Source organism: Marmota marmota, unplaced genomic scaffold, assembly GCF_001458135.2.
Source record: "Marmota marmota marmota unplaced genomic scaffold, marMar, whole genome shotgun sequence".
In the NCBI taxonomy this organism is placed as follows: Eukaryota; Metazoa; Chordata; class Mammalia; order Rodentia; family Sciuridae; genus Marmota; species Marmota marmota.
Genome location: NW_026000078.1, coordinates 1,046,200 through 1,060,803, shown reverse-complemented (window position 1 = coordinate 1,060,803; position 14,604 = coordinate 1,046,200). Strand labels below are relative to the sequence as shown.

General features: G+C 35.4%; 1 protein-coding gene across 2 annotated transcripts in view; it reads left to right on the top strand.

Annotated features, from left to right (window-relative positions):
- Positions 1 to 651: 651 nt before the first annotated feature.
- Dph5 (diphthamide biosynthesis 5) overlaps positions 652 to 14,604 on the top strand; it is a 35,456-nt gene continuing 21,503 nt past the window's right edge. The window contains exons 1-4 of one of the 2 annotated variants that reach the window (XM_015502619.2): positions 652 to 1,134; positions 1,301 to 1,449; positions 7,490 to 7,614; positions 14,417 to 14,525. In XM_015502619.2, coding sequence (XP_015358105.1) covers positions 1,315 to 1,449; positions 7,490 to 7,614; positions 14,417 to 14,525 — 369 coding nt within the window. In that variant the 5' untranslated portion in view covers positions 652 to 1,134; positions 1,301 to 1,314. The remainder of the gene's footprint in view (positions 1,135 to 1,300; positions 1,450 to 7,489; positions 7,615 to 14,416; positions 14,526 to 14,604) is intronic. The other variant, XM_015502618.2, reaches the window with a different exon arrangement.

Genomic DNA, 14,604 nt, shown 5'->3' with positions numbered 1-14,604 from the left:
CCCCCCCCCATTTTTTTTTTGTTGTAATGTAATATGGTGTGAGAAATAAGTTAATGTAATGAAAGCAGACAGAATTAGGAAGAGTGTATATAGCATGAGAAGTATAAAGGGTGGGTTGAACTCAAAACAAAAAGACACAGGGCCCTTTCGAAGAAACACCAGGAAAATTCCTAACAACCAATAAATACTGTCTACCAAAATAAGCAATGAAAACTGTTGTTTTTAACTTAAGATGGCTAGTGAATTTAGGGACAACATTTTTATTCACAGCAAACCGATACCAGAACTTTATTTAATCAACCTCTTTGTAAGAATTCCCCCTGTGCAAGCACTTGAGATGAGCTCTGAAATCCCTAAGAACTCTTAAAGGTCATTTCTCATTTCAGAAGAGTCGGCGATTCCCGACACATTAGATGACTAAGCCAGATCCTTGGGGGATTCCGGCCTAAGTTCTTGGGGACAGACCCAAGGAGTCACTGCCCCTCTGGGAAATCAAAACTACACTCACCGCCGGGTTTGCCACTCTGACACCGCGCCTGCAGGCAGCGGCTTCAACCACCGACCGAGAGGGCGGGGATTAAAATACGAGCACTGGGGTAAACCCGGGGCAACTGAGGGGAGTCCCTCTCGCCCGCCAGCCCGCGGGAGGAAGGCGAAGCAGAGGCGCAGGGCGGGGACCCGCAGCCCAACTCGGGTCGAGCTCCTTGTGTGCAAAGATCCTCCGCACTTACCCCGGACCAGAAAGGGGATGTTTAAGTCACTGATTCGGGGCAGCGTGTGTACGCGGGTTTTTTTTTTTCCCCAGAAGCAGGCTGGGGGCGTTCGACCGACTGCCCCCGCCCAGTGACCTTTAGCCTTCCCACCGCGACAGCCCGCGAATCTCCAGCAGTGGAGTCGGGGTCGGGTGCCCGGCGACCGCGAGCTGGCTCTCCCACGCCTCCCGGCTAGTCGTAAAGTGCGGCAAAAGGCGCCTGCGTTTTGCGGCGCCGTAGGTGGGGCCGGCAGCGTGGGACCTGGTTCGGCGCGGCTCTACAGCGTCGGAGCTGCTTCACCGGAAAGGCCTGATGCAATTAGGACTTGGTGGAGCACAGGGGACCAGCTAGCATTCTCTCATCGGGTAATTGGACCCAACTGGTGAGATTGTTTAAAACACGGCTCCAGTCCTTACTTGTGACTCGAGAGTCTCAAACCTCATTCGTGCCTTGTCGCTCCTGGGGAGCTACTCTGTTGTTCTGTTGCCATCACTAGACTTCAGGTTTCCTCAGGGTAGCTGACATTGCTTTTCTTGTTCGTCCTGCAGTCACCCAGTTCGAAATGCTTTACCTGATCGGCTTGGGTCTGGGAGATGCCAAGGACATCACAGTGAAGGGCCTGGAAGTTGTAAGACGCTGCAGTCGAGTGTATCTGGAAGCCTACACCTCAGTCCTGACTGTAGGGAAGGAATCCCTGGTAGGTAATTTAGGCTTCCGTCTCAGGAAAAGAAAACTACCTTGACGTCTGACTTTGACAAACTAGGCTGAATAGAATATCTGCTGCTTGTTTAAAACATATCTCCTATTCATTAAGGAGCTGAGAAGTACAAGAAAGAAAGAAAATCATACACCAACCAAGTGACTTGAAAAATCAAAACAGTGGTTTCTCTACTATAAAAGTCTCATATTGTGGTTTTCTCCAGCAAATAAAGGAACATTATTTTACACTCCCGGGGGAATAGTTATCAAAATCCCTTATTTCATGAGATAGCCAAGAAATCCTTTCTGAGTTGAGTGTTAATGAGGTGCTGACACCTTAATGAGTTGGTTATATATTCAGAAACCAAGCTGAAAGCCTATTCCTTTGAAGTGTTTCCACAGGGAATGTTGATCGCCTGTCTGTAACATCCAAAGAGATCTTACCTCAAGTAGACATTTCCCAGTAAATCTTATACATGTATATATTAAGTGATCCTGGGACTAAATAACCAGAGAATTTGTTAGTGTAGTTATACATTTACCTGGTTTTCTTTAAGGGCTCAGTGAATTTTAGAGGAAGTCAGTTTCAGGTTCATTGTCAAACTCCAAGTAGGGTATGAGTTAAGCTCAGAAGACTAATGGATGTGTTATGGAGTAGATTTTTAGAATTGTCTTTGTCATGTTGTCCAAACAAAAAAGTGACTAAAAGAATTTCAAGTCTCTTTCTCTTAGATTCATACCCCAGAGAATTCTGAAGTTCTCAGAGTTACTTTAAAATCTTGAAGGAATTAGGGCGTGTTCCTTGAAATAAGCATGAATTTAAAAAATTTTCTAATGACTAGCTTTGATTTGTTGGCCCCATTTTTTTACTCTTAGAATGGATTCAAAATATCTAACCTCAGGATGATGGTAATATGTCACTGTAATCAGTGATCAAGAAAAATTAGAATGAACTTAAAACCACCTAACAGAAAAATAACAAATCAGCAGTTTTATAAAGAAGGTATCAATCAGTATGGCATGGAAGAAAGTTCGGACCTAGGTTTTCTTTGCTCTGTTATGTGTCAGTGAACAAGACCTTTAACTTTAGTTTTCTAATATGTAAAATGGGTCAAAAACATCTTTCTTATAGGTTCTTAGCACAGTGCCTGGTACAGAAGTATTTAGAAATGGTAATTGTCACTGGACATATTTCTAAATTTCTGAACACTATTTTCTTCATTTGTCAAATGGAGTTAATCAATTGGAAGGTTATGTAGGGTTTTATTGAAATGTATGTGAAAGTACTTTGTAAGTTTTAAGTACTAGCTAAATGTCAATTTTGGTTACTCTAATTTTTTAAAGTATTTTTTTCCCCAAAAAACATCGTTATTGTAGAGTCAAGATCTGGCCCTAGCCTTATCTATTAGTAAATTATATATGCACTGTTGAGATGCAAGAATATTAGTTCTCCCACAATAAAAAGTACTAACATTTATAGAACAATTGCTTTGCACTGTTTTAAATGCTTTACATTTAGAATAGGATTATTATTCGCTAGTTACTATTAACATTTTACAGGCACAGAGAGGCTAAGAAACTTGCTCAATGTGTGAGTGGTAGAGACAGGTTATTAACCAAAGCAGTCCTAAGTTGAGATTTGCCACTCTAGATCTTTATACTGTACTGTGTCTCTGCAGTCTTACAGACAGATAAAAACTACACTAGGTATAACTTTAGAAAATATCTAAAAGAGAGGGTAGGATTCAACCAAAGTGGCTTGTCTTTAATCCCACCATGTCACAAAATTTCTTCTGGTATGTGCTCCATATTCTTCTCCAGGTCCTCAGTTCACATTCTTCCCTGAGTACCTTGCCTATACACAACTTCATCTACCATAAGTGACTCATTTCTAGACTAAAGTAAGTTATAAATAAATTCATACCTTTATATTACCCAGTAAAATCTCAGAGCCACTTTTATGTTAACTACTTTTTTTCCTTTTTCTTCTTCCCTTCATTTCTATCTTTTCTCTTTAAAACAAATTGATTTTTTAGAGATTTGTATGTACTTAACATACCTATACATACAATCTGGTCTCAGCTATAGATAACTATTACACAGTGAGAAAAAATATGGAAAATTTTATCTATTTTCTACAATGAAATGTTTTCTTTTATCATACTCTAACATAATATTTGTAAAAAGGAACCACCACATCATTGCTAAAGAAATCTGAATTTATGTGCTCTTAAATTGAAAATCATTCTCAAATTACCAAAAAGGTAGTATTATTTATATGTTCTCTGGTCAAAAGATAATTGATCTAGATATAGTAAGTTTAAGAAATAATTTAGATAACAATTCATAATAGCAGTGGGAAGAAGAAGCTATAAAATCATATGTTTGGAAAGAACTGAGATGAGCTTATCTAAATCATTACTCTTTCCTTTGACCTACTAAAAGTAAAAGTGGTCCCAAATATAAAATATTTATTAGTTATTAATTACTATGAGAATACATGTGAGAAAGATTACTTCAGTGTGTAATGTCAGGAAATACTAGATGGATTATATGGGATTTGAGCTGCGTTTTAAAGTAGTATATATACACCAACCTTTTAAAATTTTTGTTTGTTTGTTTGTTTTTACATTATAATCCAAGTACAAAACGATAATATCTGTTCATCCTTGTGGATAAATGGAGAAAATTGCTCACAGCCAGAGGAAGCTAACTTGGACCCCCAGCTACCTTGTAAAGTAGAGATCATTATTCTCTGTCTATCCCCCATTTGTGGCATGTGTGAAGTTCTACAACCAAAGTTCTGCCTTTGAGCAATCACTTACATTTCTTTGCTCCATTTCTTACTTATAAAATTGAGATTAAAATAGTGCTGATCTCACATTGAGGTCAAGATTAAATGAATTCATATGCATAAGGTTTTTAGAACAGTGCCTGATCACAGAGTAATCCCAATGTAAATGTTTTAGTACAGATAATGTTAACATAGAATAAGATTTGATAAAGGAAACAGCATTCTACCATGAAGGAAAATCATTGTGAGCTTAGAGGAGGAAAGCACAAACATTTGCTATATTTGTCATTGGACTTCATTGAAATGGCTTTCATTTTTTCCCAGTGTATCTGTTCCCTTTCTTTGTAACTTAAATAACCCGGATACCACCTCTTCCTTGTTGCCTTGTTTTCTTGTCCAGCTGCTGTGATTGAGATCAGGAAGACAGGAAAGAGGAGAAAAGGGACTTCACACTTAAAAAATGAGGCCATTAGCTATGAGCTTTTTTAACTTTTCATCTGCCCTTACCACAAATTTGACTCTATTTTCCTTCCACTCTTAGAAAATGACTTGTGGGATGAGGCTCTTGTTCCAAGACCTAACTCCATCTAGATATGGTTTAAAAACCATTTCCTTTAAAATCTTATCATTATTCTTTATGTCAACCTATTACCATGTAGTTCTCATGTTTTACCTATGTTTCTCATTCTGAAATCATATTCAAGCTTTGATCATTTTGAAAGTCTCTTCTTTGAAACCTGTTTTCCCCATAGTTATTATTCTCTTTTTCTTTTATCAAGTATACCTTCATGGTCCCTAGTTCCACTTGTGTCTCACACTCCTGAAGACTTATTCTCTTTTCTTAGAAGTATTTTCAACAATTCTTTCAGAGTTGAGAACTCTAGAGAATAGTTTTGAATTCTTTCTTCTATTACTTCTTTTTATGTAGTTGACCACTACTGCTAGAAGCTGGCTTTTAAGACATGACTTTCTCTTAATTGTATTCTTGCATTTCCATTTTCTCTGTCTCTTTGTAAACCCATTTCTCTGTTTTTAAACAGTATTTTAAAAACACTTTGTCCTCTCATTTGTTTCTGAATACTACTTTTAGCCTCTATTCTGATTATTTTTTGAATAGCTGGTCCATTAAATGGTTTACAATTCAAAATGTACTAAAAGATATTATAAAACATAAAGAGATTTCTATTCCATTTCCCCTTCTTGGAGGCAGTCACTACTAATTTTTGTGTACCTTCTCGAAATACCTGAAAACAATTTAAACTTACCCTGTTCTGTTCAAAAACTGCCAACTTATAGCAAGAGTGAATTTTAACTTTTACGTTCATTTTCATGAATGATTAGGGCTGAGACTACAAAAACTGGCTAATAAGTCATTGGATGATATATAATCCAAATTTAAAATTATTTGTTAAATAGTACTGCCTGTTTTTCTTATTTTCCTTCTCTCACCCCTGACCAGACTGGATGCTTTTATTAGTGTCTATGTGCTAGTTAACTCTCCATTAGACAGCATGCATCTTAAGAGCAATAGCAATGTATGTCTCATTCACCACCGTCTCCCAATATCAAGCCTAGAATTTGGTATGGAGGATGTGCATAAGAAATATTTCTGTAGTGAGTGTATGAATGATTAAATATGTGGGTAAATTTGAAAATAATTTAACATCAGCCTCTTACTACATTTGCTATCTTTTTTTTTTTTTTTAATATTTTTATTTTTTAGTTATTGGCGGACACAACATCTTTGTTTGTATGTGGTGCTGAGGATTGAACCCGGGCCGCACGCATGCCAGGCGAGCGCGCTACCGCTTGAGCCACATCCACAGCCCCATATCTTTTTTAAATATTATTTTTTTGAGAGGATCAGCCATTTGTATATATAAACATTGTTGTCTCATTAGACCATGAACTGTTTATTAGGTTAGAATAAAGTACAAAATAGAATTATTACTAGCATGGGGTTTCTTGGTCTTTAAGAAATGTTAGAAGTTCAGCCAGATATGGTATATGCCTATAATCCCAACAACCCAGAAGGCTGAGGCGGGAGGATCACAAGTTCAAGGCTAGCTTCTGCAACTTAGCAGGACCCTGTCTCAAAATAAAAAATAAAAGGGGCTGGTGTAGCTCAGTGGTGGAGCCTCCCCCTTGGATTCAATCCCCAGTAATGGGCGGCGGGAGAACGGGTTCAGAAAAGGCCATTGTTTTCTTCAATTCGTAGTAATCGTGTGTGTATTCTCTTAAATATGTAAGTGTTCTGCAACCATTAAGCTTTCTGGCTCATAAAGTCAAAGTAAAGAATATAAAAATTAATGATTAAGAAAAAAATACTTGGTAAAAGTGAAATGAAAGCATTTTTTATCTATAAGAAGATTGTTATTGTGAATTTCTAGAACATTTCCAACTTTCCCACTACAGCACTCTGAATAACTTTTAATAACTAAAATTTGTCAACATATAAGAAATAGTATTATTTATCTGTGTATCCACCTTTACTTCATTGGAATTGCATGTTACTCCATAGGAAATCAGTTATAAGATTCTGATCTTGCAAAAAAACTTTTAACTACTATGTTATAATCACCAGCTTATTAACTTACTCCTTGGTTTGTTTCTCTAGTGCCCCAAAGCCATTTGTATGGAAACTTCCTGTATGTTTTTCCTGAAACTCTGCCTTTCTAGCAGAAGCAAGGGTATACAATTTTAAATCTGAATTTCTTGCATTTATGTAGGAATATTTACTGGTTTTATAAATAGTCAAATCATCATTTTCTGTTATTTCTTTTATGTTGCCTTTTATTTTAGTCAGAGTGTCAGATTGTCCCATAAAAAATTTAATAAAACCAGAACTACCATGTATATCATTATTAATATATTTATTCTGTATTATCATGGTTTTGAAGTAGTAATCATGCATGCGTATTCTCTATTCATCCTATAATGTTCTGCCTGGTCTATTACAGCCAAATATAGAGGTAAATTTAAAATGCAAAAGGCTCAGATGTTAGAGGTCTGCTTCCTCCTGGGATATTAAGATAGCCTCAAAGACAGTTTAATTGCAACATAGTATAGTGTGCCAGCTCATTGATGAGTTGTATCCAATGATCTGTGTTTGGATAGTTTCCAAGATTCACACCAGCCCCAAATACAACAATTGATTTTATTGTTGTTGTTTTATGTGTGGGGGGTGGTGGTGGGGAATGGTCACCTGCTTTCCTTCATTTTTAAATTGGGCTTAAATCTATAGGAAGACTTTTATGGAAGAAAATTGATTCTTGCTGATAGAGAAGAAGTGGAACAAGAAGCAGATAATATTTTAAAGGATGCTGATGTCAGTGATGTTGCATTCCTTGTGGTTGGTGATCCATTTGGGTAAGTTTAAGCAGACGTTTTGAGTTACTTGTTAATCAGTAATAATTATTCTATTACATTTAAAACTTACCTGCCAGATAAAAGACTGTTGTTTATCTAAGCTCTATCTAAAATTTATAGTTTAAAATTTCATTATCTTTTGAGATTAATGAGGGAAATCCACTTTGTAAAAAGATACCCATCATAAGTATCACAACATTATAAAATGTCAACTATAAAATTTGTATCTTTGATTTTCTTCTTTAGAAGATGATGTAGGCTATCAAAGCCTTAACTAGTGTATCATTATTAAATATGTTATTATATTCTCCAGAGTCATGTCTGCCATTTGCTGCAGATAATTACAATCATCTTTGGCTTCCTTTGTTTTAGGCTTTTTTTTCTTTTTAAATTATGTAATATTTGATTATACTACTGTCATTTACGTGTCTTGAATTTATAATTTTTCAAGCTTCTGATTTCAATTTCTTATATCCATTGGGAGCCTTGTTCTTCCTCATTACCAAGAAGATGTGCTTTTACTTGTCTAGTCAAGCATCATCAATCTCTGATGTCAAGCCAAATAGAATAGTTTTTGTCTCCAGCTGGTGACCCAAGATTTATGTCACAGATTTAAGGAACATAAGGACAATTAAATCACTGTGAGCCCACCATCAAGAATGTTTCTTACAACAATGGAGTTACATGTGTATGTGTCTGCCAAAAAGAAAGTAATTTATATCAGTGTGATGGGCCATACTCTGCAGCGTTATTAAACTTAATTGGAATAACTTTGGATAATCACACATTTTAAAATATTTAAATAGTTTGTTTTAACCTCTGACATTGTTTTCTTAAACTTAAGGCTTTCTCAAAATTAATAGTACCTATCTTCTTTTTTTTTTTAACCATAGGATGGGAAAATGAAAAATCCCATAGAGAAAAATAGCTTCTAATTCTTACAGAATTTTTTCACTAAACATTGACTCCTTCTGCATAAAACCTGAGTTTCTGTACGCAAATCTCTCACTAAACTTCCCAACTTGACTACAATTCTTACAGTCACCTAGTTGAGCAAACTCAGTAGCTTTTGACTTTATTGGCATCCAATCACTGACAATGTCCATTGCACAGTAAAAACACTACTGGAAGTGAGCTTTGCAGACTGATGCCAGACCACAGATTGTGTGTTCTAGTCCATAATGAGATAAGACTAGAAATTGGGAGAAAGCATTTAGAAATTTTTGTAGCTATCTAAAAAGCAAATTTTATGTCTACTGAATTAATAAAAAATGAGGGCTCATATTTGGTATCACTCCATTTCATGTTTTGTTTTTATAATAGTTTATTTTTATTGCATTTTACAAAACTGTTGTTCCATAATAATTTGGAATCTAAAACAAATTAGCCTTTCACCATAGAGAATTTGAGAAGCATTGCTGTTGAATTGTGTTTTACCAAGTTTTTCTTATTCTTTCATTCCTTTTTACTCTGGCTGCTGCTCTTATACCTAATCTAGCCTCATGCACCTTACACCTTTTGGCTGGTCTGTGTATAAACTCCTTACCCATACTGTAGTAAAATCCATATTTGTAAAAACCATAATTTGGAAACTCACCAGGTCTCTTATAAATAAGAAGTTTATTAGCTCTATCATTAGCCAGATATTAAAAACACTGCCCAACTTACCCTTCCGTCTATATCCTACCATTCTTTTTGAAGCCCACATTTATGTTAACCAGTTTGCTTTTTCCCAGTTATCATGCTTTGTCACCTTCATACCTTTGTTCAAGGTCCTTCATCTTGAGTGACTTGTGAACCACCTGTGACTATCAGAAACCTACTTATCTTTCGAAGCTCAGCTTTCCATGCTATAGTCCCTTATTATTCCAACATGAAGTTATATCTCTACTGATGGCATATATCATTCATACTCATTTCACATAGTACCTCACACTTTTTTTATAACCTCTGCATTTACTCTTCTTTTATATTTGTAGGCTGTCCTTCATATTTTTATCTCATTAGCTTCCTTCACAATACTAGATATAGAGTTGGCATTAATTAAATATTAATTGAATAATTTTGGTATATTTTGCTTAAGGTCAACAGAGAAAAACCAGAAATATCTTGAACTGACATTTATCCAGTTAACAAATGACTTTTGTACACCAATCTTATGAACTCCAACATGCTGGATGATAAGACATGAATTTATATCTCAGTGGGGGAAGTGACAATAATCAGAGAAAAATAAATTTTGGCAGGCCCATGAAGGGAGAAAAAAGAAATAATAGACTTATTTATATAAGGTTATATGGAAAAGACAGTGTCTGAAGAATGGAAAGGTATAGAAGGAAAGAATATGCTAAGCAGAGGAAACAGTAAAATTGTACTTATGGGATTGAAAGGCTAAGGTGGCTATAGCATAGTGAGTGAGGGGAAAAAAAGGAATATGTGAAAGTGTCACAGATATAGGCAGCAGCCAGATCATGGTAGGCTTTGAAGGGACCAGGAATTTTACTTAGATTTTTAGCAGGGACAGTCTGTTTGACATTATTGAAAGAACACTAAATGTTTAGGTGAAATGGATTTCAGGGAGGCAGGACATATTTAAAAGGAAGAATGTCAGGATGGTCTGATAGATGGGGAAAAGAAAAGAAGTAAATGTGACTTTGAGGATTCCAGCTTTATACTTTAGTAGTTGATGGCGCCAGTTCTTGAAATAATGAAAAGTGGTAGACAATAGGATTGGGGCAGATAATAATTGGTTCTAGAAACATCTTAAATTTGAAATGTCAGATAGACTGTTAGATTATCTGCTGCTGGAGCTCAGGAGAGGAGTCATCCTGGGAATATGGCTTTTGAAGTTATTCATATGTAGATGGTATTTAAAGCCAGAGGAATAGATAGAATCATTTTAGAAGAGAAGGGAAGAACAAAGGACCAAGATTCAAGCCCTAGGAAGCTTGTACATTTCATGGTCTAGCTATAGCTAGAGGGGAAGGAAAAATAAGAAAATGTGTTGTCACAAAAGCCAAGAAAAGACTTTCAAAATAGAAAGACTGGTGAACTTTGATATACTGCTGAGAGTTTGTATATAAGATGAGGAGAGAAAATTGTGTGTGAAGTTAGAGGCATGATGTTTGGAGTTCAAAAGTGCTAACTTTATGGGGGAGTTGGTACTTGAGCTAGCTTTGGATAGGGTTCACAGGTAGAGCTTAAAGGCCTGGTGGAGGAAAGTGGAAGGGGGATTCCATGTAAATGAACAGAGTTGAATTAATCATTAATTTAGAGATTGAGTTTCACTATGTTGCCCGGGCTGGTCTCAAATTCTTGGGCTCAGATGATCCTCCGTAGCCTCTTGACTAATTGGGACTGCAGTCATGTGTCACCACATCCAGAATATGTTATTAAATCAAGCCTTGAAGAATCACAGTTTCAATGGATTAAATGGAGATATCAGGAAAGAAATGTGTAATGCAATAAGGCACTGGAATTCTTTTTTATATATGATTTTAAAAAAGTCCCTTGTTTAAACACTTCCTATTTACTTGAATAAAACATGAAAATGAAGATTGTTCAGGATGTTTAATCTTAAATTCTTTTTTAAAATATTTTAAAAATTGTGAGAGAACACACAGCAAAATTTACCATTTTAACCATTTTTTAAAGTATGCAGTTCAGTGGCATTAAGTACATTTACATTGTTATGCAAGCATTGTCACTATCACTATCCATCTCCATAATCTTTTGAAGAAGATAATTAGAAGTCATAATTAAGCAGGTTGATGGAGTTCTCATCTGTACCCTTTTATCCAGATTATTGAAAGGAATATGGAAATTAATCATATAAAGAATGTAAATGACTCTAAAGAAGTACATCAATAAATCTGACTTAATCATGTGAGAGATGATAGTCTCAAGCATTATGTCCTAATGGAGTTGTTGCATGGGGTCTTTATTAAACAAACTCATCTAATAATGGATTTTTTTTTGTTATTCTATTTTATATTTTAATATATCTGTAAATTTATACACCTTTATTTACTTTTCTCCTGTGTGCCCTAATGTAGGCCATTTGATTATTTCCATTTTATGTAATGCACATGAACAATGTTTAGCGCCTAATAATTTTCTAGTGATTTTCAGCACTATCAGGAGTCCATTTTTTTTCCTCCAGTAAAGTTGTTATATAAATTGATATGTACAGTCCCTTAGTTCTCTCCTACTTTTCCACATTTTAGATTGTTTCCTTTATGGTAGATTCTCCCAAATAGGTTTCAAGATCAAAAAAATAAAAAGATGTGGACTTGGACATTTTCTAGCACATAAAACACACACTATCAAATTATCTGTCAGAAGGATCAATACCAGATTATGGAGCTTCCAGTAGTTCATGAGAACATAGTTTTTACAATGTTATTTGAAGTTCTAGTATATTTTTGGACCAACAGCACCCATATGTCAAATATGGTGATACTTTATTTGCAAACATATTATTATAAATAAAATTTAAAACATACTCAGTCTTATATATTCAAACTGGTTACTTTTATGTACCATTGATTTTTTTTAAATTTTGAGACAGGTCTTGCTAAGTTGCTGAGGCTAGCTTCAAACTTGTGATCTGTCTGCCTCAGCCTCCACAGTTGCTGGGATTACAGGAGTGTACCACTCTGCACAGCCGGGTCTAGTCATTTCAAATGAACTTGTGACAGATATAATTGTAAACCAGTTTTTCATCTACTTAAATAACTCACCAATAACACATCTAAAATTAAAAAAACGTAATCATTCAGTTCTCTTTAATATAAGTAAAAAGATTCTGATCAAGGTGATACTAAAAATATTCTTTGCAACTGGCGTTTTTTTTTAAAGCTACTGTTAATCAGATTGATGCTTTTTTTTAATGCTTGTTTTTATTTTATCCATGTGATTGAAAACAGGCTCCCCTGGTGGGTATGTGTTAATCAGTATCTGTCTGCCTCATGGGGGATAAGCCCTTGATCTTCCTGCTTGATATGCATTGACCAGTTGAAAGGTTCTGCTAGTTTATAAGTAGTTTCTCAAACATGCTAATGTTGCTTTCCCCAGTAGGGCCTGGAATTTTTATCAAGAGGGAACAAAGCCTTTAGTAGTACTATTCTAAACTGATGGGGTACATTTCACAATATTCATATTTGTATTTGTGTATATCTTTCTGTACCCCCACCTACCTAATTTTAGTCATGAGATTTATCTCAGGAAAGGAAAGGCAACAGGCAGAATATTCATACATACATACATACGTATACGTGAAAACCAATTATAAATAGTAGCCAGACTGAAAACAGTTATATATAAAATGACTGCTAGACAGATGTAAACCCCAAACAGAATTCTGTCAGACAGAACTGTAATATAAAACTGAGAGACTGACAAGCTATGCAAATTATATATTCTACCTCATGTTTTAAAATGCAGAAACAAACCCTTCAAAATAGAGTAGAAACAAAGAATTGGATCTAGTTGTGCTACAGTTTAAAACTCTGAAACTGCAATTTTAAGAATTTAAAGGATTTCACTTATGTAAAAACTAAAAAATTGATCTCAAAGAAGTAAGAGAGTAGAATAGTGGTTTACAGAGCCTGGCAAGGGTATGTAGTGGAGGAGTGGAGAAAGGATGTTTAATAGGTACCAGGATGCAATTGCATAGGAGGAATTGCTTCTTATATTTTATAGCATAGTTAGATTCAGTTACTTGAGTATTTCAAAATAGCTGGTTGAGAAAACTTTGAGTATTCCCAACACAAAGAAATGATAAAGCACACCCAACTACTATGTATAATTATAAAACTCGACTTAAAAAATAATGAGCCGTTCACAGTGGCACACACCTGTAATCCTAGTGGCTTTGGAGACTGAGGCAGGAGGATCATGAGTTCAAAGCCAGCTTCAACAAAAACGAGGCACTGAGCAACTCAGTGAGACCCTGTCTCTAAATAAAATATAAAATAGGGATGGGGATGTGGTTCAGTGGTCGAGTGCCCCTGAGTTCAATCCCTGGTACCTCCAAAATAAATAAATAAATAGATAGATAGATAGATAGATAGATAGATAGATAGATATAGCAGTTGGGTATGGTGGTGCAGGCTAAGGTTGGAAGATCACAAGTTTGAGGCCAGCCCAGGTAACTTAGTGTGTCTCACAATAAAAAAATAAAAAGGGCTAGTGTAGCTCAGTGGTAGAATACCCTGGTTTCAATCCCCAGAACAAATGAATAGATGAATGGATGAAAGAATAAAATGTCTGAGGTAATAGATGTGCCAGTTACTTTGATCTTTACGTGTAATATTGAAATGTCTCATTGTATTCCATAAACATGTAAAACTAAAAATTAAAAGATTTTAAAGGGGCCATAGGATCAAAGAGTTTAAGAATTTGCTATAAAAGAGTTAAATTGTAAAAGAGTTAAATTCTACAATGGACAAATAAACTTCCATTTTTTTCAGTAGCTGCTTGTGTTATACTTGTAGTTCAACCTTGTGAAGGATGTGTATAAGCTTATATTTTGTTGCTAAAAAGCCCAGATAAGATGTGGGGATGTAGCTCAGTGGTAGAGTTCTTATTACTTAGCAATGCCTAAACCAATGGCATGGATGCCACCCAAAAACGAAAAAAAAAAGAAACAAAAATCAGATAAGACATATGCAGACAACTAGTAGAATTTAAAGAAAAGTTTACTGATTGATCAGTTAGAACTAATGAAATAGAATACTTCTACTGTTTTAAAAGTAAGTAGCATTAACTTTAATACAAATCCACTGATTTCTCACTACAGAGCTACGACACATAGCGATCTTATTCTGAGAGCAGCAAAGTTGGGAATCCCTTATCGTGTTATACATAATGCCTCCATCATGAATGCTGTAGGCTGCTGTGGTTTACAGGTAATGCTGTCAAGGCAGTTTTAAAATGGAATTAACTGAAAATGTTTTATTTTTCTGAAAATTGCAAGTAGATTTTAGT